This window comes from Nerophis ophidion, linkage group LG15 (genome assembly GCF_033978795.1).
Source record: "Nerophis ophidion isolate RoL-2023_Sa linkage group LG15, RoL_Noph_v1.0, whole genome shotgun sequence".
Taxonomy (NCBI): Eukaryota; Metazoa; Chordata; class Actinopteri; order Syngnathiformes; family Syngnathidae; genus Nerophis; species Nerophis ophidion.
Genome location: NC_084625.1, coordinates 16,844,787 through 16,872,151, shown reverse-complemented (window position 1 = coordinate 16,872,151; position 27,365 = coordinate 16,844,787). Strand labels below are relative to the sequence as shown.

The window sequence follows — 27,365 nt, the reverse complement described above, 5'->3', positions numbered from 1 at the left end:
AATATGTTTATATAATCATATATGTATGTATGTACATATGCCTTTATACCGTATACATATACACATGCATATATACACTTATACATATACAGACACACACATATATATATAAAAATATATACATAAATATATACATAAACAGTGCATATATACATACATATATACAGCTGAGGTTACTGTGGTTTATCCTTAAGAAAGTGCTCAATACCGGGGTATTTTCAGCTCTACCCACTCTGCTTTGCTCTTCAGGGGATTTCTTGAAGGGTTGTAGGGATAAAATAGCCTCTGTATTTTTTCCTGACCTAACGAATACATACATACAGTGTATACATACATATATACTTACACATATATATATACATACATACATATTTATATATACATACATATATACAAACACACACACATATATATACATACATATATATATATATATATATATACATACATATACATACATATATATATATACATACATACATACATATACATACATACATACATACATATATATATATATATATACACACACATACATATATACATATATATATATATACATGTATATATATATATACATATATATACATATATATATATATATATATACATGTATATATATATATACATATATATATATATATATATATATATATATATATATATATATATATATATATATATATATATATATATATATATATATATATATATATATATATATATATATATATATATATATATATACACACACATACACACACATACACACACACACACACACACACACACACACACACACACACACACACACACACACACACACACACACACAGTCTTGCAGTGTCTTCATTTTGGTTTTGAGGTAAAGAAGTTTGGCATTGGCTTCCTTCTCATCCTCGTCACATCTGCTGGACACACGGAGAAACGAGGGGGACTTGACATGTAAAGCAGAAGTGAGAGAGTCTGAAAGAGGAGGGCTGACACACACACTCACACACACTCTCACACACACGCTGTCTCCTGCTGCCTGTGCTGATGTAGCAAAGTGTCGTCTGTCCGACTGCGAGCAGAAAGAATGGTAGGACCCTTCTCCTGATATCTAAAAAATATATATTTCCGTTCTAGATGTAGTATGACTCTTGTAATGAGTGTCACATGCTTCCTGTGTGGCTTAGTCATGGAAAAAACAGCTTTGTTTATCAAGAGTCTTTGTTGAAGAAGCAGCTTTTTGTGAGCAAAAATATGATGTGTGAGCTTGTTTGAATAAAGTAAGGAAAACTAGTTTCCAAATTACAACTTCAGTTTTTTATTTTATTATGATAGGTAGCTACTCCATGTACATGTGCGTCTGTATTAATCCTAAATCTGTGTGTGCGGCTTTTTTAGTTACATTTAAAATATTTTAAAAGTGTCATATTTAACATAAAAATACAAAATATAATGTAGATTTTCAAATAACGTTTATTTTTTGGCAATTAATCCCAAATTAAACCGCTTTCTGCCTGTGCATCTGTATAAGCTTCCGCTAAAATTGTATATTTATAATAAAATCATAGCACACCAGTTGTGCCACCTGACATGACAAGCGTCCCAACCTGCATGTGACTTAAAAGAAGCTTTAAAAAAAAAAAAGGATTTGAAAGAAAGCTCAGCCATAAAGTTCCGCTAGGGTCCTTTTGATGATGCAACATCCTGTCTGAACAAGGAAAGTTCCATGTTTTTGGTTTAGCCACCACAACGCTTGACGTAACAATTGAAGGAAGTTGTTCAGTTGTTGCCTTTAAAAGGAATTGTAAGATTAGGTTTGTCTAAAAGCTTTTAAATCTAAATATATGTCCCATTTCATTCAATTACTACAGAAGTACTACAAAAGTCCTCATAGTGTGTTCATTTGTACGGACATGGAGTTGAAGCTGCCAAAACACCACAAAATGTATCAAAATGTGTCAGAAGCTGTACGATCTGGATCTGATCCAGATTGCACAGCAGTGTAAATTCTCTCATATTACTGTCAAATCTAATTTGATCAGGTTGTTATATTTTCTTATGTGGATCACAAGTACATTAAAGGCCTACTGAAATGAGATTTTCTTATTTAAACGGGGATAGCAGGTCCATTCTATGTGTCATACTTGATCATTTCGCGATATTGCCATATTTTTGCTGAAAGGATTCAGTAGAGAACATCTACGATAAAGTTCACAACTTTTGGTCTCTAATAAAAAAATCTTGCCTTTACCGGAAGTCGCAGACGATGACGTCACCGATGTGAGGGCTCCTCACATCCTCACATTGTTTATAATGTGAGCCACCAGCAGCTAGAGCTATTCGGACCGAGAAAACGACAATTTCCCCATTAATTTGAGCGAGGATTAAAGATTCGTGGATGAGGAAATTTAGAGTGAAGGACTAGAGGGAATAAAAAGGCGATTGCATTGGGAGCGATTCAGATGTTTTTAGACACATTTAATAGGATAATTCTGGGAAATCCCCTATCTTTCTATTGTGTTGCTAGTGTTTTATTGAGTTAAATAGTACCTGATAGTCGGAGGGGTGCGGCCAGGGGTGTGTAGACGCCAGTATCTGAGGGAAGTCACGGCAGCTGCATGGACGGCGCAAGCTCCACAGATCTCAGGTAAGAGGCGACTTTTTACCACAATTTTCTCACCGAAACCTGCCGGTTGAGAAGTGGTCGGGATCCATGTTCGCTTGACCGCTCTGATCCATAGTAAAGCTTCACCTCCGGGAATTTTAAACAAGGAAACACCGTGTGTTTGTGTGGCTAAAGGCTAAAAGCTTCCCACCTCCATCTTTCTACTTTGACTTCTCCATTATTAATTGAACAAATTGCAAAAGATTCAACAACACAGTTGTCCAGAATACTGTGTAATTGCGCGATTAGCCGCAAGTGGTGCTGCGCTAATATGTCCCCTCCAACTCGAGACGTCACGCGCACGCGTCATCATTCCGCGACGTATAAAATTGAAATTTAAAATTGTAATTTAGTGAACTAAAAAGGCCGCATTGGCATGTGTTGCAATGTTAATATTTCATCATTGATATATAAACTATCAGACTGCGTGGTCGCTAGTAGTGGGTTTCAGTAGGCCTTTCAGTCGTGTTGCCAATTGAGTAACACCCTTGAATACGTTCCCGTGCTGTTACTGAATGCAGCGTGATAGGACAGCTGCACCTGGGGATAGGTTGATTGGCGACACTAAATTGGCCCTAGTGTGTGAATGTGAGTGTGAATGTTGTCTGTCTATCTGTGTTGGCCCTGCGATGAGGTGGCGACTTGTCCAGGGTGTACCCCGCCTTCCGCCCGATTGTAGCTGAGATAGGCGCCAGCGCCCCCCGCGACCCCGAAAGGGAATAAGCGGTAGATAATGGATGGATGGATGGATAGGACAGCTGCATGGTCAGTGAGGGGAGGATGTCGTGCAGCCGCTCCCCCGCTGAGTGTTGAGCTTCCTACCTCCTTTTATGGGTCAGACTCTTCGTCTCTCGCTGCTAATGAGAAGGTGTAGAGCATGGGTCACCAACGCGGTGCCCGCGGGCACCAGGTCGCCCGTAAGGACCAGATGAGTTGCCCGCTGGCCTGTTCTAAAAATAGCTCAAATAGCAGCACTTACCAGTGAGCTGCCTCTATTTTTAAAATTTGATTTATTTATTAGCAAGCTGGTCTCGCTTTGCTCGACATTTTTAATTCTAAGAGAGACAAAACTCAAATAGAATTTGCAAATCCAAGAAAATATTTTAAAGACTTGGTCTTCACTTGTTGAAATAAATTCATTTATTTTTTTACTTTGCTTCTTATAACTTTCAGAAATACAATTCTAGAGAAAAAAATACAACCTTAAAAATGATTTTAGGATTTTTGAACACATATACCTTTTTACCTTTTAAATTCCTTCCTCTTCTTTCCTGACAATTTAAATCAATGTTCAAGTACATTTATTTTTTTATTGTAGAGAATAATAAATACATTTTAATTTAATTCTCCATTTTAGCTTCTGTTTTTTTTCGACGAAGAATATTTGTGAAATATTTCTTCAAACTTATTATAATTAAACATTTTTAAAAATATTCTGGCAAATCTAGAAAATCTGTAGAATCAAATTTAAATATTATTTCAAAGTCTTTTGAATTTCTTTTAAAATTTTTGTTCTGGAAAATCTAGAAGAAATAATGATTTGTCTTTGTTAGAAATATAGCTTGGTCCAATTTGTTATATATTCTAACAAAGTGCAGATTGGATTTTAAATTATTTAAAACATGTCATCAAAATTCTAAAATTAATCTTAATCAGGAAAAATTCCATAAATAATTTTTTTATTTTTTTCAAAAACATTCGAATTAGCTTGTTTTTGTATTCATTTTTTTCGGTTGAATTTTGAATTTTAAAGAGTCGAAATTGAAGATAAACTATGTTTCAAAATTTTGTTTTCATTTTTTTTGTGTTTTCTCCTCTTTTAAACCGTTCAATTAAGTGTTTTTTTCATCATTTATTCTCAACAAAAAACCTTCCGTAAAAGGAAAAAAAATGTATGACGGAATGACGGACAGAAATACCCATTTTTTTATATATACAGATTTATTTATTAAAGGTAAATTGAGCAAATTGGCTATTTCCTGCAGTTTATTTAAGTGTGCATCAAACTGGTAGCCCTTCGCATTAATCAGTACCCAAAAAGTAGTTATTGGTTTCAAAAAGGTTGGTGACCCCTGGTGTTGGGTGTTTGAGTCATGCAAAAGCCATGTTGACCCTGCAAAAAGTTGAGCATGACATGCTTAGATGCAAGTAATCTATATGACTCATCACGCAAGCTTATGCAGCGGTCACAATGTTTTCATGAGTCAAAGTCAGGAGTGAGAAGTAAAACAAACTACCGGTAGGTTCAAGTGGCTATTCTGTATAGCTTATGACCTGACATACTATCTACTTGTTTCTCCATAATTAACAACTATTGAGTTGAAAGCGCTGACTATTGTAAAAAAATTTAAATAAAATCCATCTAATTTCCATCAAAGACGTGCAAATACACTCCACAGCAGTAGAGGGCAGCATACTACCAATGAGTTTCAACATACGAGTGATGTAAACTTGAGTCCTTTTACTGAATCGAGTTCTTATGAGTCTGAAGGAAAGTTAAAAGTTAAAGTTAAGTTAAAGTACCAATGATTGTCACACACACACACACACACACACACTAGGTGTGGTGATATTTGTCCTCTGCATTTGACCCATCCTCTTGATCACCCCCTGGGAGGTGAGGGGAGCAGTGAGCAGCAGCAGTAGCCGCGCCCGGGAATCATTGTTGGTGATTCAACCCCCAATTCCAACCCTTGATGGGTCCCATTTTTATAGTCTTTGGTATGACTCAGCCGGGGTTTGAACTCACAACCTACCGATCTCAGGGCGGACACTCTAACCACAAGGCCACTGAGCAGGTACTCAAGTGAACCCAATTCAGATGAAACTTTGCATGTGCGGGCAACAAGTTTTGCCTCCCAAGACTTGATTCTTCTCGTACCTGTCGGTAAGTGAAAATAGAGTCGTTGTTTAGCTCTGTGACTCTGTAAAACTGGGGTCGTCATCAACCATGAGTCAGTTAAACTCAGGTTGTTGTAGAGCATCTGTGAGTGAGTGAATCTTGAGTTTTCATCAAACCGTCAGTCAGTGAAACTCTAGTCTTTGTAGAGCACATGTGGGTCAGTAAAACCTTAAGTCTTTGTTTACCATCTATTAGTGAGTGGAACTCGAGTCTTTGTTGAGCACCTTTGAGTCAGTGAAACTCAAGTCTTTGTTTACCATCTATTAGTGAGTGGAACTCGAGTCTTTGTTGAGCACCTTTGAGTCAGTGAAACTCAAGTCTTTGTTTAGCACCTGTGAGTGAAACTTAGGTCTTTATCAATCTTTCAGTCAGTGAAACTCAAGTCTCTGTTCAGCATGTGTGTGAGTGAAACTCAAATTTTCATCAATCCATGAGTCAGGGATACCCCAGTCTTTATCATCCTATCAGTCAGTGAAACTCAAATCTTCATCACTCCATGAGTCAGGGAAACCCAAGTCTTTACCGTCCCATCAGTTAGTGAAACTCAAATCTTTGTTCTGCAGATGTGAGTGAGTGAATCTCAAATCATCAATCCATCAGTCAGTAAAACTCAAGTCTTTGTTCAGCACGTGTGTGAGTGAAAGTCAAGTCTTCATCGATCCATGAGTCACGGAAACTCAAGTCTTTATCATCCCATCAGTCAGTGAAACTCAAGTCTTTGTTCAGCACGTGAGTGAATGAATCGCAAATCATCAATCCATGAATCAGTGAAACTCTAGGTCTTTGTTTCGCACCTGTGAGTGAATCTTGAGTCTTTATCAATCCGTAGTGAGAGAAACTTGAATCTTTGTTGCGCATCCGTCAGTCACTGAAACTTAAGGGGTCTTTGTGGCGGACCCATGAGTCAGTAAAACTTGAGCCTTCATCAACCATGAGTCAGGTAAACAGGTCTATTTGGAGCACCTGCGAGTCAGTAAAACTTAAGAATTACAACCCGTAACTCCGTGAAACTCATGTCTTCATCAAACCATGAGTCAGGGAAACCTGAGTCTCTACCGTCCCACCAGTTAGTGAAACTCAAATATTTGTTCTGCAGATGTGAGTGAGTGAATCTCAAATCATCAATCCATCAGTCAGTAAAACTCAAGTCTTTGTTCAGCACGTGTGTGAGTGAAAGTCAAGTCTTCATCGATCCATGAGTCACGGAAACTCAAGTCTTTATCATCCCATCAGTCAGTGAAACTCAAGTCTTTGTTCAGCACATGAGTGAGTGAATCGCAAATCATCAATCCATGAATCAGTGAAACTCTAGGTCTTTGTTTCGCACCTGTGAGTGAATCTTGAGTCTTTATCAATCCGTGGTGAGAGAAACTTGAATCCGTCAGTCACTGAAACTTAAGGAGTCTTTGTGGCGGACCCATGAGTCAGTAAAACTTGAGCTTTCATCAACCATGAGTCAGTAAAACTTGAGCCTTCATCAACCATGAGTCAGGTAAACTCAGGTCTATTTTGAGCAACTGTGAGTCAATAAAACTTAAGAATTACAACCCGTAACTCTGTGAAACTCATGTCTTCGTCAACCTGTCAGTCAGTGAAATTCCAGTCTTTGTCAACCTGGCGATTCAGCCAAACCCGAGCATGCGTCAGGCCAGTGAAACTTGAGTCTTTGTCAACCCGTAGGTCAGTGAAATTCAAGTCTTGATCAACCTGTGATTAAGTCAAACTAGAGTCTTCATCAACCAGTGAGTAAGATAAACTTAAGTATTTTTTTGAGCAACTGTGAGTCAGTGAAACTCAAGTCTTTATTAGCACATGTGAGTGAAACTCGAGTCTTTATCAACTTGTGAGTCAGTAAAATTCAAGTACTCATTGACCTGTGATTAAATAAAACTTGAGTCTTTGTAGAGCACCCTTGAGTCGGTGAAATTGATAAGATTTAAACAATTTTTTTCGGCTACCTGAAGAGAACGGTGTTTGTTTAATGTGTCCCTCCAAAATAAGAGCATCAGCATGTGTGTGGTAAACAAGATGATGTCTGAAAAACTGCGGCCCTGGGTGGTTCAAGGTTTGACTGAACAGAGCTGCATGTGTGTGTTGGGGGACACAACCGAGCCTTGTGACTGTTTTCCAGTGGAAGAGTCTCCTCCCTGCTTCCACAAACATGGAGAGATCCACTCAGACTCCAAGACAACGAGGCCTTTTAATAGCGTGCACACACACACACACACACACACACACACACACACACACACACACACACACACACACACACACACACACACACACACACACACACACACGCGCTTCATCATTCAGTTAGCTCTTTTTATTTGTGAAACCTGATCTCATTTTTAATTAGCTATGGGAGAACACTACTCACCAGAGAGTAATTAAAGTACTCTTGTTTTTTTTTAATGATAAGTCTGTTGATTGCAATGGGAGGGGTGTCCCATATACGACCCGCAGGCCAAGTGCATCCGTCTTAAATTTGGCCCGCCAATAGTCATAAGTCAAATAGGGAATTTTGCCCTAACGGGGATTGCTTTCCTTTTAAGAGACTGCCTTTGAAGTTGACATTTTGCCACTATCAGATGGACAATGCGAGTAACTCAAGTAAATGCTTGGCGAATTTTAGCTGTTTGATATTTCTGATTGATTACAACATTTTGAGTAGGTCGTCATGGAAGAATACAAAAGATAGGAGTCAAACTTTCAAATACTCTTAATATTAAATTATATTTAGTGTATATGTACACACACAAACACACATATATATATGTAAATAAGTTATTTATACATATAAGGGATGTCAAGTGATTATTTAAAAAAAATCAGATTAATCACACTGTAAAGCTGTGATTAATCATGATTAATCATCGTTTTTTATTTGCTTGCATGAAGAAATACCCCAATATTTGGGTACAAATGCAATTTAATGGTCAGAATGTCAGAATTGTTTAATGTCTTACTGAACTGAAAGTCATTGATTTGCTAACAACTTGGTGAAAATAAATATATTAAAAATGAAGTGCCCATTTTGAAAGTCTTTGCAGTTTGCAATTATTTTGCAAACAAAGTACAATTTCTAATGGATCATATAGCAAACACACACATAACTTAACATAGTGCACCATTTACTTTTCTTTAGTTCAACCTGTTGTTGAAACAGACAAACTTGTTGACCTTTTTCAGATGACAATGCTGATCTCTTTTTTAGTACAATGGGACCCCAGCTCCTTGTGATTATTTTCAGATGTCCAACACTCTCCATTTAAGCAAATTAAATTCACATTTAGTCTGTAGTTGCAAGTTGATGCTTTTTTTTGGTTTAGTAGTTGGTTTACCTTTGCTGTAATTGTGCCTCTTCATGCTATTGTACGACAGATCAGCCGTGGTGATATGATTGACATCTTCTTACAGGACGGATGTTAATGTCCTTCATGCGGTGGCTGTCCGTTTAACAAAGGCCTGTTTTACTTAACTGCTACTTTTGTTGACAACATTGTATCAGTAAACTTTGCCAACGTAGCGTTCTCCTCTGCTTCTTGTGGATGTAGCTCCCATTCATGCAAGGACACAAAAAAGTCTCCAGTATCCCCGGGAAAAGTCATTACATTTTTCACGTGTAGCTGTTTACAAAAGAAAGTCACCAAGAGGATTGACAACATTGTCGGCGCCATCCTCGAGTATGTGTTTCGCTTCAAGATGGTAATTTAAACTTGAAATGCTCAGATGATAACAACGTTTGTCGCTGCGATACCAACGAGTTACTTTAGTTTTATCCAAATTCTATTTTGAAGTGAAATTTTCCTCCTCGCAGTCACAGACAGTGTGACAAACCCGGAAGTGATTCATATTTGATAACGCGTTATTTTTTTTTATTAATCACATGCGTGAACGTTGACAGCCTGAATATATATATATATATATATATATATATATATATATATATATATATATATATATATATATATATACACTTTTTAGCCCAATGCGGCCCACAAGTCAAAAGGTTCGGACACCCCTGGCTTAGCCTATCAGAGTATTCATTGGAAAATGGCAGTATTACAGTACAGTACATCCACTTTGTCTGCTTTCAATGGCAAATAATGAAGTTTGTTGAATGATATCAGAAATAGAAAGTGGTTTTAATAGCGCTACCTGTAGGACGAAAAGAGTGCTGCAGCTATGATTCCAGCAGAGTCTCACAAGTCAATACACAACAATTTTAATGAGACAATACGCAATTTTGTGTATGCCTGTAATTGTTTAAAAGTTCATTTAAAAGGTGCCATATGGACTTTGGACTAGCGACTGCACAATACATCAAGGCCGTGGAACAGAGACACACTACAGGCTTACACACACACACACACACACACACACACACACACACACACACACACACACACACACACACACACACATACATCCACAAAAATATACGCCACACATACACCCCCCCCAACCCAACGCCCTCGACGTAAATCCCATAGGGGTGATGAATGGATGGTCAGCGCCTGAGAGCTGCGGCCTACCATCATGACCCCAAACTCCCTTCCCTCTGTTGCCAGATATCGCGAGTGGGCAGTGGGGTAGAGTGGCCGTGCGCAACCCGAGGGTCCCTGGTTCAAATCCCACCTAGTACCAACCTCGTCACGTCCGTTGTGTCCTGAGCAAGACACTTCACCCTTGCTCCTGATGGGTGCTGGTTGGCGCCTTGCATGGCAGCTCCCTCCATCAGTGTGTGAATGTGTGTGTGAATGGGTAAATGTGGAAGTAGTGTCAAAGCGCTTTGAGTACCTTGAAGGTAGAAAAGCGCTATACAAGTACAACCCATTTACCATTTAGTCGTAATATGTATACCGTATTTCCTTGAATTGCCGCCGGGGCGCTAATTAATTTAAAACCTCTTCTCACTCCTGCGCTTACTAAAGGCATGCGGTAAAACTAAGCATGCGCTAATTCTTTTAAAACCTCTTCTCACTCCGGCACCTCTTCTCACTCCGGCACTTACCAAAGGGATGCAGTAAAAATTTGAGTGTGATGTAAGCTTGGACTTTAAATCCTACTGAATAGCTCTTAATCTTCTTCTTTCAAATTACCGGTATTGAAATCAGCCTCCTCCATTTTGAAAATGATGACAGGGGAAGTGTCACTCGTGACGTCATCAGTTTGACCAGGCGGTAATACTAAGCATGCTCTAATTATTTTGGGAAGCGAGTTTGACCCGGCAGTAATTCAAGGCAGGCGCAAACAATATGCCCTGCGGCAATTCAAGGAAATACAGTATGTGCTTTTCTATTTAGGTTTTTTCCCACTCCAGACTGGGCCCCCTTAGGAGCCCAGTCTAGATTAAATTTTTTTACTCATCCTTCCCGAGCGTTTACCTTTTTCCCATCTTTTACGGAGCGCCTTGTGGCGACCCATCAGCGTTCCTGTTCTGGAACCCTGTACACTGTTTGTTTTTGTCTAATCTTGAACGGGTTTGTGCTGAAAACAAAGTTTCCTTGTACTTGTGCAATGACAATAAAGACCTATCTTATCTTATCTTATCTCTTATGTCGTAATGTGGCCAGAAATGGTACTGCAATGACGGTCAAAGGTATGTAGTCCCTTCCCACTCTCCATGACTGAGGTTGCCAGATACGCAGCCAAATCCGAATCCTACTCCAAGGAACTTCAAATGGCAATCGACGAGACCTTCGCTGTAGGTTTCTTTTGTTTGTGCTTCTTGCAAGATGGTTTACTAAGTAATTATGCCACATTTTACTGATGTCGATTTGCCAAATGTATTTATAAAGCTACGCAGCAATATTTTCGTCGGGAGTCGGGACAGATTGTTGGCATTACCCTGATAAAATGTCTAGTTGACTGCACAGACCACCATTGAAATAATGATGTATAATAATATATAATATATTATATATGGCATAGGCTTACTTTGATGACAAGCCAAGGCCAACAGTAAAATTACTGACACGTTTCTTTCAGCATAACTCCATGTTGCATCCAACCTAACTCACTTAATTCTCTTCCATGTACGCACAGCACCATCTTTCAGTGCAGAGTGCAATTCTATGAGCCAACCCACGTTACGCAAAAACCATGTTACGCATAAATCACATAGCCTACTACCATGTCAATACCAGAAAGTAGAAAATTGTTACATGTAATGCATTATATTGTGCCAAGCAAATACCACCTCATAATGTGCCTGATGCACATACAGTACCAGAAACCGCAATTAGCCGTGCTAATGTTGGAACCCATTTCCTCAGCGTATCAGCATACTGAGAGGGAAATAGGCACTGACACTACCCATATCCACATTGGTTTTGTTTGTCGAAAATATATTTTGCCCTGTCAGTTGGATGACACATCGACATATAGGCTAACAGGCATATATTTCCCCCGTTAGCCTATATGTCGATGTGTCATTGACCGGGCTAGCATGCTAAGCATTACACTCGAAGCTGAGCATCACACTAAGCATTCGTTGCAGGAATATACTTGCTTTGTAAGACAAGATCATAGACCGTATTGACAATATAGTTTAGATACAAAATGTCTATTTCCATTTATTACAAGTAATAAGAAAATGTAAATACCTATCAAGTAGGAAATTAGCAAGTTTGGCGTCACATGGAAACAAATATTCGCTGCCTTCAATCGTGTCCACCTTTCAAAGGCATCCTCGTTTTGTTCCTGGCTTTGTCATGAATAAGTAGAGAGTTGCAACGACGCCTTTTAGATTTACTAAGGTCTGACATGTTTAGTAACTTTGCCAGTGGCAGTAGCTCGACAAAAAGTAACTGGTAACCTGGACGTGACACACTCATTGACTTTTTAATTGGTCGGGACCTCGAAATGAAAACAATAAAAATATTTCGGGGCTGTATATCTAAGTTTGAATTGAGCATATCCCAGCTGAACCGCCGTTGACAGTTATAGAGGTATTCGAAACGAACATGATTTATGTAAGGCCTTTTGACATATCAGCGCCATTTAATGATGACTTGAAATTATTACATATGGCCCCTTTAAAATGTGTTTAATAACTACGAGAGGTATAATATAGGGTTTGGGCTTTTTAGACTTAGACAAAATTTATTGAAACTGTTCCACACAGTAGCTCAGTTTCAAAGCATGGAAAGGGTAAGGATGAAAAATGTACCATAGTAGCAATATAAAATATAACATATAGGTAATATTTTCATATTGTATATACAGTACATAATATATGCTGGTATATTATATTATTTTTTAATATAATACATGCAATTTTTGTGGGTGCATCTGTTTATTCGCTGGAGGCCTCGGATCTTAACCCCTATTATTCACTCAGCAGTGCTTCCCAAAAAAATCTCTGTCACTCTGTAAAATATCTCACGATCCCCCAAAATGTAACAACAATATAACCTAATAATATTTATTAATTTCTCTCAAACTCCTCCATCTCTTTGCTTCCCTTAGTTCTGTACACACGTGTTCCTGTGTACTTACTACTTCTACTGGGTTGATTAAATTGAGCACTGCTGCCACCTAGCTGCAGCCTTTGGTATCATACTAACTAACTCTCTGTTTTGTATCATACTAACTATCATACTTAACATAAATACTCAGATGTAGACACAAATAATACAAATATCCCCTGCTACCCCACTTTTTAAATAGGGATAGATATTTTGAGTCAAAAACAATAGTTCCTTGAGTCTAAATCAAAGGACTCCTTGTGTCTCTCAGGTCGTTGAGGGCAAAACGGCGAGTGCAAGTGCCGACAACATGAAGGGTGATTCCGACAACAGAGGAAAAGGTGATTTAGCTCATATTTATTAATGATACGAACTTGCGGGGAATACCCGGCATTTAAGATCAAACTACGTCTGAAATTGTTTTGTTTTTGGCAGTTTTATTGACTGGTTTCTGTGGAATCCATTTTAGGAGCAGAGCTGTGCAAAGTCCTCTTTCCGTACGAGGCGCAGAACGAGGATGAGCTGACAATCAAAGAGGGCGAAATCGTCGCCATAATCACCAAGGTGATTGATGGAGTTGGAGAATCGGGCTCGTTTTGCGCGTGATTTTTTTTGTTTTGTTTGTTTGTTTGTTAGTTGAAATCTCTGACCTAATGTGTCCCTCGCAGGACTGTGCTGACGCCGGCTGGTGGATGGGGGAGATCGGAGGAAGGCATGGAGTCTTCCCGGATAACTTTGTCAAGCTGCTGGAAGCCGAGAAAAAGGTGACGGTTGTAGCGATGCTTTCTGTCCCTGAAGTAGTTTTGTCACTATACCAATATTTTGGTACCGGTACCAACATTTCGATACTTTTCTAAATAAAGAGTACCACAAAAAATGTCCTTATTGGCTTTATTTTAACAAAAAAATCTTAGGATACATTAAACATATGTTTCTTATTGCCCATTTGTCCTTAAATAAAATAGTGAACATAGTAGACAACTTTTTTTTTATTAGTAAGTAAGCAAACAAAGACTCCTCATAAGTCTGCCGATGTACAGTATGCAGTAACATATTGTGTCATTTATCATTCTATTATTTTATCAACATTATTAAGGACAAGTGGTAGAAAATGAATTATTAATCTACTTGTTCATTTACTGTTAATATCTGCTTACTTTCTCATTTAAAATGTTCTATCTACACTTCTGTTAAAATGTAATAACAATTTATTGTTCTGTTGTTTGATACTTGACATTAGTTTTGGATCATATCACAAATTTGGGTATTAATCCGATACCAAGTCATTAGTGGATCATACATTGGTCATATTCAAAGTCCTCATGTGTCCAGGAACATATTTTCTGAGTTTATAAACATTAAATAAAGTTTAAAAAAAACAAAAGAAGACGTAATCATAGTAGTATCGACTAGATACGCTCCTGTACTTGGTATCATTACAGTGGATGTCAGGTGTAGATCCACTCATGGCGTTTGTTTACATTTTGACGCCGGTGAGCTATGGTGTGTAGTGAAGCATGTTTAGCTATTGCTCGTCCTGCAGGGATGATACTTGTAAGAAACCGGACCGGTGCTTTTCAGAGGCGGTATAGTACCGAATATGATTCATTAGTATCGCGGTACTATACTAATACCGGTATACCGTACAACCCTACCCTATATTAAACACTAAATTAAGTATCCAGTAAATACTGTAGGTGATACTAATTTTGCGGAATATGACCATAAAATACAGTTGGGCAAAAAAGTATTTAGTCAGCCACCGATTGTGCAAGTACTCCCACTTAAAATGATGACAGAGGTCTGTAATTTTCATCCTAGGTACACTTCAACTGTGAGAGACAGAATGTAGAAAAAAAAATCCAGGAATTCACATTGTAGGAATTTTAAAGAATTTATTTGTAAATTATGGTGGAAAATAAGTATTTGGTCCACCATTCAAAGCTCTCACTGATGGAAGGAGGTTTTGGCTCAAAATCTCACGATACATGGCCCCATTTATTCTTTCCTTAACACGGATCAATTGTCCTGTCCCCTTAGCAGAAAAACAGCCCCAAAGCATGATGTTTCCACCCCCATGCTTCACAGTAGGTGTGGTGTTCTTGGGATGCAACTCAGTATTCTTCTTCCTCCAAACACGACGAGTTGAGTTTATACCAAAAAGTTCTATTTTGGTTTCATCTGACCACATGACATTCTCCCAATCCTCTGCTGTATCATCCATGTATCCATTTTGGTATAAACTCTACTCGACGTGTTTGGAGGAAGAAGAATACTGAGTTGCATCCCAGGAACACCATACCTACTGTGAAGCATGGAGGTGGAAACATCATGCTTTGGGGCTGTTTTTCTGCTAAGGGGACAGGACGATTGATCCGTGTTAAGGAAAGAATGAATGGAGCTATGTATCATGAGATTTTGAGCCAAAACCTCCTTCCATCAGTGAGAGCTTTGAATGGTTGACCAAATACTTATTTTCCACCATAACTTACAAATAAATTCTTTAAAATTCCTACAATGTGAATTCCTAGATTTTTTTTCACATTCTGTCTCTCACGGTTAAAGTGTACCTATGATGAAAATTACCGACCTCTGTCATCATTTTAAGTGGGAGAACTTGCACAATTGGTGGCTGACTAAATACTTTTAGCCCCACTGTAAGTGACTCTGTTGGTGTGTCCATGTGTGAGGTGACTCACTCTCAGGTGTGTCTTTGCAGAGACCAAAGAAGCCGCCTCCTCCCAGCGCCCCGTCGGCCAAACACACAGCAGGTAAACATCTCCCTCCTTTCTTCCCGCCTGTATGTTGTTATCCAGAAGCCATGACGTGACCAAATGTGACCTGTAGACAAAAAGTCAGAAGTTAAGAAGGTTCCACCAGAGCGGCCCGAGCAGCTGCCGCAGAGAGACCCGGATCGAGGTATACCGACCCGAAAAACTGGTCTCGCTCGGCCCGTCTCTTCTCACCTGAGCTAATAATCAAGGAATTAACAATTTTCTTTATACAGTGGCATCTATTAGCGCTTGTACCTCTAATTGACTACATTCACTTTTCATTCTTTTGTCACTAACAGTTATGAGCCGCCTGCTTATTTACACTCAAAATCTATCTTTGTCTGTCTGTTTCAATTATTTATTATAAGTATGGTAATCATAAACTATCCCGGTTTTGTAAATATATTTCTAATGTAAAATTTCTTGCTGTCATAGTATTGATTATTGATGGCCACACTATCGACTGGATTCTCAAACTATTAGCAGTATCCAATCGGCATCTATTGCACCGGTCACCCAGTGGGGTCCCCACATCTGTAGTCCCTTCCAAGGTTTCTCGTTGTTCCCATTGGGTTGAGTTTTTTCTTGCCCTGATGTGGTATCTTAAAGTTAAGTTAAGTTAAAGTACCAATGATAGTCACACACACGAGGTGTGGTAAATGTGTCCTTTGCATTTGAGCCATCCCCTTGTTGACCCCCTGGGAGGTGAGGGGAGCAGTGAGCAGCAGCGGTGGCCGCGCCCGGGAATCATTTTGGTGATTTGGTGATCTGATGTCATTGTGGCTTGTGCAGCCCTTTGAGACGTCTGTCATTAAGGGCTTTGATTGATTGATTATTATTAATATTATCATTTTTAATAAGACAGATTTTTGTATATCTAATTCTTATAGCTTGGCTAATTATACAATATTGTTAAAATGTTTCAGTTTTTGTATTTTTAAACATCTAGACAAAACAAATGGCTTTCGATTTTTAGACCTTTGATTGTATTTTTTATACCGCAAAACGCATGTGTACTCTATTATCAAGACAGATTTTTATTATAAATTTGATTAATTTGAACTTAATAATGTGAATCATGTTTTTTATATACTGAATAATTAAGCAAGTCTTTAAAATTTTTAAATTTTCTCAGATTTGATTATATTCTTAAAGGCCTACTGAAACCCACTACTACCGACCACGCAGTCTGATAGTTTATATATCAATGATGAAATATTAACATGGCAACACATGCCAATTCGGCCTTTTTAGTTTAATGAATAGCAATTTTAAATTTCCCGGGAGTTTCGTCTCAAACGTCGTGTAATGATGACGTGTACGCAAGACGTCACGGGTTTTTAGGAAGTATGAGCGCTGCGCACACACACATGGCTAAAAGTCGTCTGCTTTAATCTCACAATTACACAGTATTTTGGACATCTGTGTTGCTGAATCTTTTGCAATTTGTTCAATTAATAATGGAGAAGTCAAAGTAGAAAGATGGAGTTGGGAAGCTTTAGCCTTTAACCACACAAACACACGGTGATTCTTTGTTTAAAATTCATGGAGGTGAAACTTTACTATGGATCAGAGCGCGGTCAAGCGAACATGAATCACGACGGAATGTCAACCAGAAGGTTTCAGTGAGAAAATTTAGGTAAAAAGTCGCTTCTTACCGGAGAAAATCTGCCCTCGACTTCCCTCAGACACTGGCGTCAACACACCCGTGGAGACACACCTCTGACTATCAGGTACTGTTAAACTCACTAAAACACTAGCAACACCTCCGACTATCAGGTACTGTTAAACTCACTAAAACACTAGCAACACAATAGAAAGATAAGGGATTTCCCAGAATAATCCTAGTAAATGTGTCTAAAAATATCTGAATCCGTCCCAATGCAATCGCCTTTTTTTTCCCTTTTCTAGTCCATCGCTATCAATATCCTCAAACACGAATCTTTCATCCTCGCTCAAATTAATGGGGAAATTGTCGTTTTCTCGGTCCGAATAGCACTTTTTGTTGGAGGCTCCCATTAAAAACAATGTGAATATGTGAGTAGCCATCAAACATGTGACGTCATCGTCTGCGACTTCCGGTAGAGGCAGGGCATTTCTCTTAGCACCGAAAGTTGCAAACTTTATCGTGGATGTTCTCTACTAAATCCTTTCAGCAAAAATATGGCAATATCGCGAAATGATCACGTATGACACATAGAATGGACCTGCTATCCCCGTTTGAATAAGAACATCTAATTTCAGTAGGCCTTTAATATAGTTCAGTGTGTGAATGTGAGTGTGAATGTTGTCTATCTGTGTTGGCCCTGTGATGAGGTGGCGACTTGTCCAGGGTGTACCCCGCCTTCCGCCCGAATGCAGCTGAGATAGGCTCCAGCGACCCCCCGCGACCCTAAACGGGACAACCGCTAGAAAATGGATGGATGGATGGATATACATATATATTAGTAAACCATTATTTATTATTATATATCTTATAAATAAATGCTTTTAGCCTACTTTGACTCTAATGAGAAGCGGTATAGAAAATGGATGGATTTTTGTAATCACCAGCATTATATTTCAATTTAATAAATGACATGCACCTGGGGATAGGTTGATTGGCAACACTAAATTGGCCCTAGTGTGTGAATGTGAGTGTGAATGTTGTCTATCTGTGTTGGCCCTGCGATGAGGTGGCGACTTGTCCAGGGTGTACCCAGCCTTCCGCCCGATTGTAGCTGAGATAGGCCTCACCCCCGCGACCCCAAAAGGGAATAAGCGGTAGAAATGGATGGATTAATAAATGACTAACACTGTCTTATCTAATAGGTGCATTTTTAAAAGCCACCAGCAGAGGGAGACTAACAAGAACGAAATGACAGGCGTCCTTTTCACAATTGACAAAATGTTCTTTACTTTGATCTCATCAACAAGAAGAAAGTCTGGATTCATTTCAATATATTCTATACCAGGGGTAGGGAACCTATGGCTCGCGAGCCAGATGTGGCTCTTTTGATGACTGCATCTGGCTCTCGGATAAATCTGAGCTGACATTGCTTAACATGATAAGTAATGAATAATTCCACTTGTAATAAGTGTTAAAAATAATGTTCAAAACATAAAACATTCTCATGCATTTTTAGTCCATCCATCCATTTACTACCACACCTGTTCAAGAAGTTGCGTTCAGAAGTTATTTATTTATTATTGGTTAGTGTGGGGCTTGTCCTCCTGGGGGTTCTTCAGACCACCAAGCACTGACATGAGAGCCCGTTTCAGGGTTACAATATTGTTTTATTTTTCAACAAGTCTCTCAGTTGCTTTCCAGCAATGGTATTTTTCTCTTTCGTACTCGCTCGCACTCTGGCTCCAGCCCCAACCCCATCTCTCTTCCTGGCTGCTACGACAGGTGATTAGATAACAAGGCTCAGGTGGGCCATCTACGCAGCTCTCGCTGATTTCGAGACCGGTCCAGGCCCACCCCAGTTCGCTGCAGGCCCGCGGGCCACGCCCCCTCCAGAGTTACCTTCAGAATAACAATGTTATTACAGAGAATAAGATACCTATTATACTCTAGAAATGTTGGTCTTACTTAAAAATGCACGCGTTTAGTTGTGTTCAGTGTTAAAAAAAAATATTATATGGCTCTTACGGAAATATGTTTTAAAATATTTGGCTTTTTGGCTCTCTCAGCCAAAAAGGTTCCCGACCCCTGTTCTATACTTTCACTTTCCTGTTTCCTTCCATCACATCATCCTGGTCTACAATGCTACTTTACGGTCATTTGTTAGTGTAGTAAATTGCATACTTATCCAGTACCTGTGTGTGTAGGTGAGGAGGTGAACGTGGGCGACCTCCCCAAGCCGTCCCTCCCCTCCGTCCTTCCCAAGAAACCCTTCCTTACAAAGACAAGCGCCTCCTCCTCCTCACAACCCCCAAGGCGCCCTGAGAGACCGCCCACTTTGGCGTCAGTACCCACTCGTACCTGCATGCTCCTGTTTCTCCTTACTCTGCCCTAATGTGTGTGTGTGTCTGCTCAGGTGTGAAAGCCCCAAGTCTGAGGGCGGGGCTTCCACGCCTGACTCCGCCCTTGACAGGTCACATGACACCGGTGAGAGTCAAATGAGATCTGGATAACAAGGGCATCATTTTTTAAAAATACAAATGTGTGTATGTGCAGATCTCGACCTGGACGCCGTGGTGCCGTCGGCGGAGAAACTCAGTCACCCGACGGCGACCCGGCCCAGGGTCACGGACCGCCGGCCTCGCTCACAGATCATCACATCGGTGAGGACGTCCCACTTTGACTTTGTTGCGACAAAATCTGTTTTTTTACTCTCTTTACAGTTGTCGCTGTCCAGCGCCGACCTGGACCACCCGGCACCGGAAGACAGGAAGGAGAGGGATCGAAACAAGGAGGATCAAGAACCCGTCCAGTTCGCCAGGAAAGGACTTCCTGCCATTTCTGTACGCACAGTTTCAGCATCAACACTAATTTGTTGTATTTAAGCTATGCCCAGCAGGGGGCGCCACACATGGTAGCCCCTAACCCAGGGGTGTCCAAAGTGCGGCCCGCCACACATTCTGCAAAAATTGTAAAATTGATAGTATTGCAAAAATAAAAATAAAAAAACATTTTAAAAAAGTGGAATGAGGAGAAATCTAATGAGACAAAGTGGCAATGTTGACACAAAGCTGCCATGCAGGCAGTTTTTTCCCATTTTTTTTTTTTTTCCATTGCTCAAAAAAAAGGACCAAAAAAATCTATGTTATAATGAATTATTACTTAAAAATATCACTTTGAAATGTTTAATGTGGAAAAAATATTGCAAATGTGTGGTTGCCATATAAAAACATCAACGTTTTGACAATAGAGCATATCAATCAATCAATCAATGTTTATTTATATAGCCCCAAATCACAAATGTCTCAAAGGACTGCACAAATCATTACGACTACAACATCCTCGGAAGAACCCACATAAAACAACCAAAATAATAGTTCATACTTAAAATCGACAAATATATCGGAAGTTGATCTAGAAATTTAAGTGTTAAAAGTAAAAAAAATAATAATTTAAAAAAAGCATCACTTTATGAGTGGGGAACCTTTCATAGCTCAAATATATTTAGTAGGATTGTATTTACCTTTTCACTGTGATTACTCAAAAATATTAAATAATTAAATAATTAAAATCAATGGTGTCCTGCATTATTGATCTTTGAGGGCTTTAATTACTAAATAAAGGAACTTTCCAGAAGGAATCAATAAAGTACTATCTATCCATCTAAATACTGCATATTTCAGTTTTACTATAAAAAACAAAGTTGTCTTTGACAGAAAAGGCATATAACCTTTTTTGTTTGACTTTATATCAACCTCAAGTTGATATAGAGATTTATTGTAAGCATTAGATAAAAATAATAATAATTTGACTTATTTTTAACATTTTAGTGACTGAGACCCTCTAGGCTCCCCAGGACCCCTAAGGATAAAGAAAAAAAATCCATACATTTTGTTATGCTTTGAAAATCAAAAATATCAAAATGGCCCCCGCATGCGGACTTCTGTGGAAAAAGTTTGGACACCGCTGCTTTAACCTAATGTCTTCCATCCTGACTACATACCAGGTACCTGAGGGTAAAGCGCCCCTGGCCGCCAAGTCCTCCTCGTCCCTCAACCCGCCAAACTGCGCCGGCCATCGTCCCGCCTCTCCGTCTTCCTCCTCCGGTCTGAGCCCCTCCCCCGAGCTGCGGAACTCGCCCGTGACTCCGCCCACGCTGGAAGACCTCAGGAACCAGGTGCGCGAGCTGAGGACCTCCGTGGAGCTGCTGAAGAGCCAGCACAGGTCTGTATTACATATAAAACGTGTATGTTCATGTGTGTACGTGCACACATCCCTAATGTGTGTGTGTGTGTGTTTCAGGCAGGAGATGAAGCAGCTGACCAACACGCTAGATGAGGAGAAGAAGATTCGCCTCGGTTTACAGGTGAGGCAAAATTAGTAGAATGACACCTTCTGCGTTCACGGCAAAAAAAAAAAAGAAAAACAATTTCCATGCCAAGAACCCCACAGAAAAATACTTGAGTTTTAATACTGCTTTTTATAGAAAGTGCTTTTATAAAAGGTGAATACGCTCCATATTTCATAATTTATTATATTATTTATACACTATTATTGGAAAAATAAGTTAAAAAGTTAAAGTACCAATGATTGTAACACACACACAAGGTGTGGCGAAATTATTCTCTGCATTCGACCCATCACTCTTGATCACCCCCTGGGAGGTGAGGGGAGCAGCAGTGGTGGCCACGCCCGGGAATCATTTTTGGTGATTTAACCCCCAATTCTAACCCTTGATGCTGAGTGCTAAGCATGGAGGTTTGGGTCCAATTTGTATAGTCTTTGGTATGACTTGACCAGGGTTTGAACTCACAACCTACCGATCTCAGGGCGGACACTCGAACTACACGGCCATATATATATATATATATATATATATATATATATATATATATATATATATATATATATATATATATATATATATATATATATATATATATATATATATATATATATATATATATATATATATATATATATATATATATATATATATATATATATATATATATATATATATATATATATATATATATATATATATATATATATATATATATATATATATATATATATATATATATATATATATATATATATATATATATATATATATATATATATATATATATATATATATATATATATATATATATATATATATATATATATATATATATATATATATACATATATATATATATATATATATATACACATATATATATATATATATATACATATATATATATATATATATATATACACATATATATATATATATATATATACATATATATATATATACACACATACATATATATATATATACACACATACATATACATATATACACACATACATATACATATATACATATACATATATACATATGTATGTATGTGTATATGTGTATGTATGTGTATATGTGTATGTATGTGTATATGTGTATGTATGTGTATATATATATATATATATATATATATACACATACACACACACACACACACTCAGCCCGGGCCCCCGCCCCGGCCAAGTTTTTTTAACCCAATGCGGCCCCTGCGTCAAAAAGTTTGGGGACCCCCGCGTTAGAAAAACATTACCAGCTTTTCCGAGCATTACAGTGGCAACGTGCAACTTAATGCTGATGTCGGGCATTAAAAATGCGGACTACAGTGGTAAAAGTGTGACCCAAAGATGCACGTTTGAACCTACCTGTCAGGACTATGACTTGGATTTATTTTGCTTCTTCTACGCAAAGGACGATTTGCACGAGCAAGACGTGAATATAAGTACATATTGTTTTATTTATACACTACAATACAAAAAAAGGCAAAACAAAGAGCGCGCTCGGTGGCGGATAATAATCTATATTAAAACTTTAAACAAAAACGGCACAATGGCAGGACTTTCTACAAATAAACAGAAGATACTATCAAAGTGCACAAAGCAAACCAAAAAGTTGCACTGATGCATTAATACAAAAAGTCTTACGTGGCGTGGTCAAACAATAAACAGCGTGGCAAGGCATGAGGGTCCGGCAAGGAAAGGTAGGTGCGTGGTCATGAGGGTTCAATACAATCCAGTAGGTAAAGTAGCCAGGCCGAGGAAAAGAAAACAAATGACTTAAATACTGGCTGTGGTAATTAGAAACAGGTGTGAGAGCTGAGGGACGGGGCGTGGTAGGAGGGCAAGGTGAAAATCAATGAGTTGTCATGGTAACAAAAACAAACCAGAAAGTGCAAAACGGAACTGAATGTCCAAAAAACAAAACATAACATGACCAAACATAAACCTGATTGACAGGCATGACACTACCAAAGTCCTTTACGAGGTTAAACGTCGGCCTCATGTTGACACCAACTTTATCTGCTGTGCAGATGGAAGTGGAGCACATAAAGAAGAAAATGTCCAAATGAGCCGTGGACGAGACGCCCCTCGCCAAGACATTTGTGCCAAATGATGGTCGCCGATGGACATCAGCAGCGTCATAGACTCATGCATCCTGTGCACCCCCCTCCCCTTCCCCGACCCCCGCCTACATGATGTCGCCTCGCCTTGTGTTTAACCTCATTTCTAACGAGCCTCCTCTCTTGGGTTTAATGATGTCCGGCGCCGTGGGTACCGGCGGGTGTGTGGCCGGTGAGTTGCCGTGGCAACAGAAGGCGGCGACGACGACTAATGTGAAGTGGGCGTGAAGGCCCATCGGAACCTCCCGCAGGTCGGTCGGTCGCTCGGTTTCCATGCCGCGGCCTTCTTGCCTCTTTACTCCTTCATATGTGTGTGTGTGCGTGTGTGTGTGCGTGTGTGTGTGTGTGTGAGACGCCCAATTTTGACGAGAGGCACATTTTAGCCGAGTGCAGGTCCGGGTTTGATGGCACATCGCTAAAGCTGGGGTTGTATCCGGCATTTTTCAACTTGCTCCTTTCAGTGCTGCTAAATTGAAGAATTGACCGACTCCATCTTTGAGCGTAAATAACTTTGTTACAGCACAATCTTCGAAGGTACAGTTTGTAGGGGGGCCAATCCAGCAGGGGGCAGCACCGCATGAAGAACACATTGCACATGATGGCAATCGGTCAGTCCTCAAATGAATTTACCATATTTTTAACGTCGGAAAAGTGTGAACAATATGTAATAAATATACAAACCCCGTTTCCATATGAGTTGGGGAATTGTGTTAGATGTAAATATAAACGGAATACAATGATTTGCAAATCCTTTTCAACCCAAATTCAATTGAATGCACTACAAAGACAACATATTTGATGTTCAAACTCAAACTTTTTTTATTTTTGAAAATAATAATTAACTTAAAATTTCATGGCTGCAACACGTGCCAAAGTAGTTGGGAAAGGGCATGTTCACCACTGTGTTTACATCACCTTTTCTTTTAACAACACTCAATAAACGTTTGATGAGAGAGAGATTGATGTCGGTTTTTGATACTGTGCCGTCTGAGGGATCGAACAATGTTGGTTTCCGGCCATGCCGCTTACGTGGAGTAATTTCTCCAGATTCTCTGAACCTTTTGATGATATTATGGACCGTGGATGTTGAAATCCCTAAATTTCTTGCAATTGCACTTTGAGAAACGTTGTTCTTAAACTGTTTGACTATTTGCTCACGCAGTTGTGGACAAAGGGGTGTACCTCGCCTCATCCTTTCTTGTGAAAGACTGAGCATTTTTTGGGAAGCTTTTTTTACACCCAATCATGGCACCCACCTGTTCCCAATTAGCCTGCACACCTATGGGATGTTCCAAATAAGTGTTTGATGAGCATTCCTCAACTTTATCAGTATTTATTGCCACCTTTCCCAACTTCTTTGTCACGTGTTGCTGGCATCAAATTCTAAAGTTAATGATTATTTTCACAAAAAAAAAAAGTTTATCAGTTTGAACATCAAATATGTTGTCTTTGTAGCATATTCAACTGAATATGGGTTGAAAAGAATTTGCAAATCATTGTATTCCGTTTATATTTACGTCATAACACAATTTCCCAACTCAAATGGAAACGGGGTTTGTAACATTCAGGACCGAAAAAAGGATTTTTAGCCACGTTCAAACAGTCCGACAACTGCTGTACATTCCGTAAAATAGTGCACAACTAGTGTCCACTAAGTAATCTTTGTTTTTCAAAATAAAAAGTTACACTCAGCACCCTTAGGTCCCAAAATGGTCCCTCTCATTGAAGATGTTTTTTTTTTTCAGACAACTTCCGACCGCGCCGAGTTTTTAGTGTTTTTCTAATATTTTTCGAAGGGAAAAAATAAATATATAAAGGATTTGGGATGAGCGAAGACAAACATTGATAACTTTGTTTACACTATTTACCCTTAGGACCCAAACTGGTCCCTGTCATAAAAGTCTATTGGTATGAATTTTGAATACAACCTTTTTTTCCTTTATTCACAAGGTAGAGGCTTAGATTAATAAGGTATTTTTTTATTTTTTATTAATGTCTGTTCACGAGAAATGTCAGTGTGTTAGGATTGAAGTCAATAGACGTTCAATAGAGGTTGCGTTGCATTCATAATAAAAAAGCAAAGTGTTCAAACAATTCCATTAATAGAGAATCACATGAGTGGTCTTTCATAAAGGTGCCTCGAGGGTTAAGAGTATTTTAGCAAGAACACATCTTAAGAAACTATATAACTTTGTTTATAATTGTCTAGTTTGCCTTCATATAAACACACAGTTTTAAATTTCAATTTAAAATGCACTTTTTACGGCCCCACAAGTCAGTGATGGGATGTTTGTTTAGCATGTGATGATAAAGCAACACGTTTGAAGGAATGTAGTCGTTAAAAGTGTGTGTGTGTGTGTGTGTGTGTGTGTGTGTGTGTGTGTGTGCGCGCTAGCATGCACGGCTTCCTCCGCTCTATACTATTACGTATGTGCACAGAATCTATGGCAACACAACACTGTGGCCTTCCTCTTTTTTGACTTTCTTTCTGTCACACAACAAAGAAAACAAGGTTGCAACTTGTTGTTCTTGACGTTCGGTCCTCTCTTTTCTCCAGGATAGCGATTATAAAACAAGAAGATATATATTCTTTTATATTTCAATGTTAATAAAGATGCTATTATTAACTAGATGTGCTTTCTCCTTTTCTACCCGTTGTCCCTCTCATTGAATTTAAATGCATAGAAAGGAGGGGATGGCGCGAACATACGCCATCTAGTGGCAGTAACCAGCATAAAGATGACATTTATGTCAAAAAGCGCTATGATCTTCAGTAAATGTGGACGATTTTGTACAAGCATGTGTTTAACCTTAGAAATATAATGGAAAAGTGATGTTAAATTTATGTTAAAATGATGGAATAATGCATAGCAAGAACCAGACACCGTGCAAATACGCCCCCTTGTGGACATAACTAGTACAGCGACAAATTCTGTACAAGTGTGCACTGCTCATGAATTGTTTTTGAATTTTGAAAGATGCTAGAGGAATGCAGAGTAAATATAGATACTTCTGGCACCTAATGATTTAAATCAGAATCGATTCTTAATTCAACATGATTCCCGAGGGGGTGGAAAAATACATATCATGGACTAGATACTATGCAAATACGCCCTAAAGTGGGAGTATATTGGGATGACATCCGAGCAATCTGATTGGCTGATTAGTCAACGCTTTGATGCATCCACATTTGAATTTAAAGATAAATAGAATAAACACTTTTGTATTTTATAGAAATGTATATGTGCATATGAGCGTATGTATATGTGTATATATACCCACACACATGTACATATATACAGTGGGGCAAAAAAGTATTTAGTCAGCCACCGATTGTGCAAGTTCTCCCACTTAAAATGATGACAGAGGTCTGTAATTTTCATCATAGGTACACTTCAACTGTAAGAGACAGAATGTGGGAAAAAAATCCAGGAATTCACATTGTAGGAATTTTAAAGAATTGATTTGTAAATTATGGT

At 38.7% G+C, this 27,365-nt stretch overlaps 1 protein-coding gene across 3 annotated transcripts in view; it reads left to right on the top strand.

Moving 5' to 3' along the window:
• Positions 1–26,516, top strand: part of sh3kbp1 (SH3-domain kinase binding protein 1) — a 68,174-nt gene extending 41,658 nt beyond the window's left edge. Inside the window, exons 8-19 of one of the 3 annotated variants that reach the window (XM_061921555.1) lie at positions 13,305–13,374; positions 13,503–13,597; positions 13,702–13,797; positions 15,753–15,804; positions 15,881–15,952; positions 19,621–19,756; positions 19,830–19,900; positions 19,970–20,076; positions 20,137–20,256; positions 21,420–21,637; positions 21,716–21,779; positions 23,797–26,516. In XM_061921555.1, the coding sequence (XP_061777539.1) occupies positions 13,305–13,374; positions 13,503–13,597; positions 13,702–13,797; positions 15,753–15,804; positions 15,881–15,952; positions 19,621–19,756; positions 19,830–19,900; positions 19,970–20,076; positions 20,137–20,256; positions 21,420–21,637; positions 21,716–21,779; positions 23,797–23,835 (1,140 nt within the window). In that variant the 3' untranslated portion in view covers positions 23,836–26,516. The remainder of the gene's footprint in view (positions 1–13,304; positions 13,375–13,502; positions 13,598–13,701; positions 13,798–15,752; positions 15,805–15,880; positions 15,953–19,620; positions 19,757–19,829; positions 19,901–19,969; positions 20,077–20,136; positions 20,257–21,419; positions 21,638–21,715; positions 21,780–23,796) is intronic. The other 2 variants (XM_061921556.1, XM_061921557.1) reach the window with 2 other exon arrangements.
• The last annotated feature ends 849 nt before the right edge of the window (positions 26,517–27,365 follow it).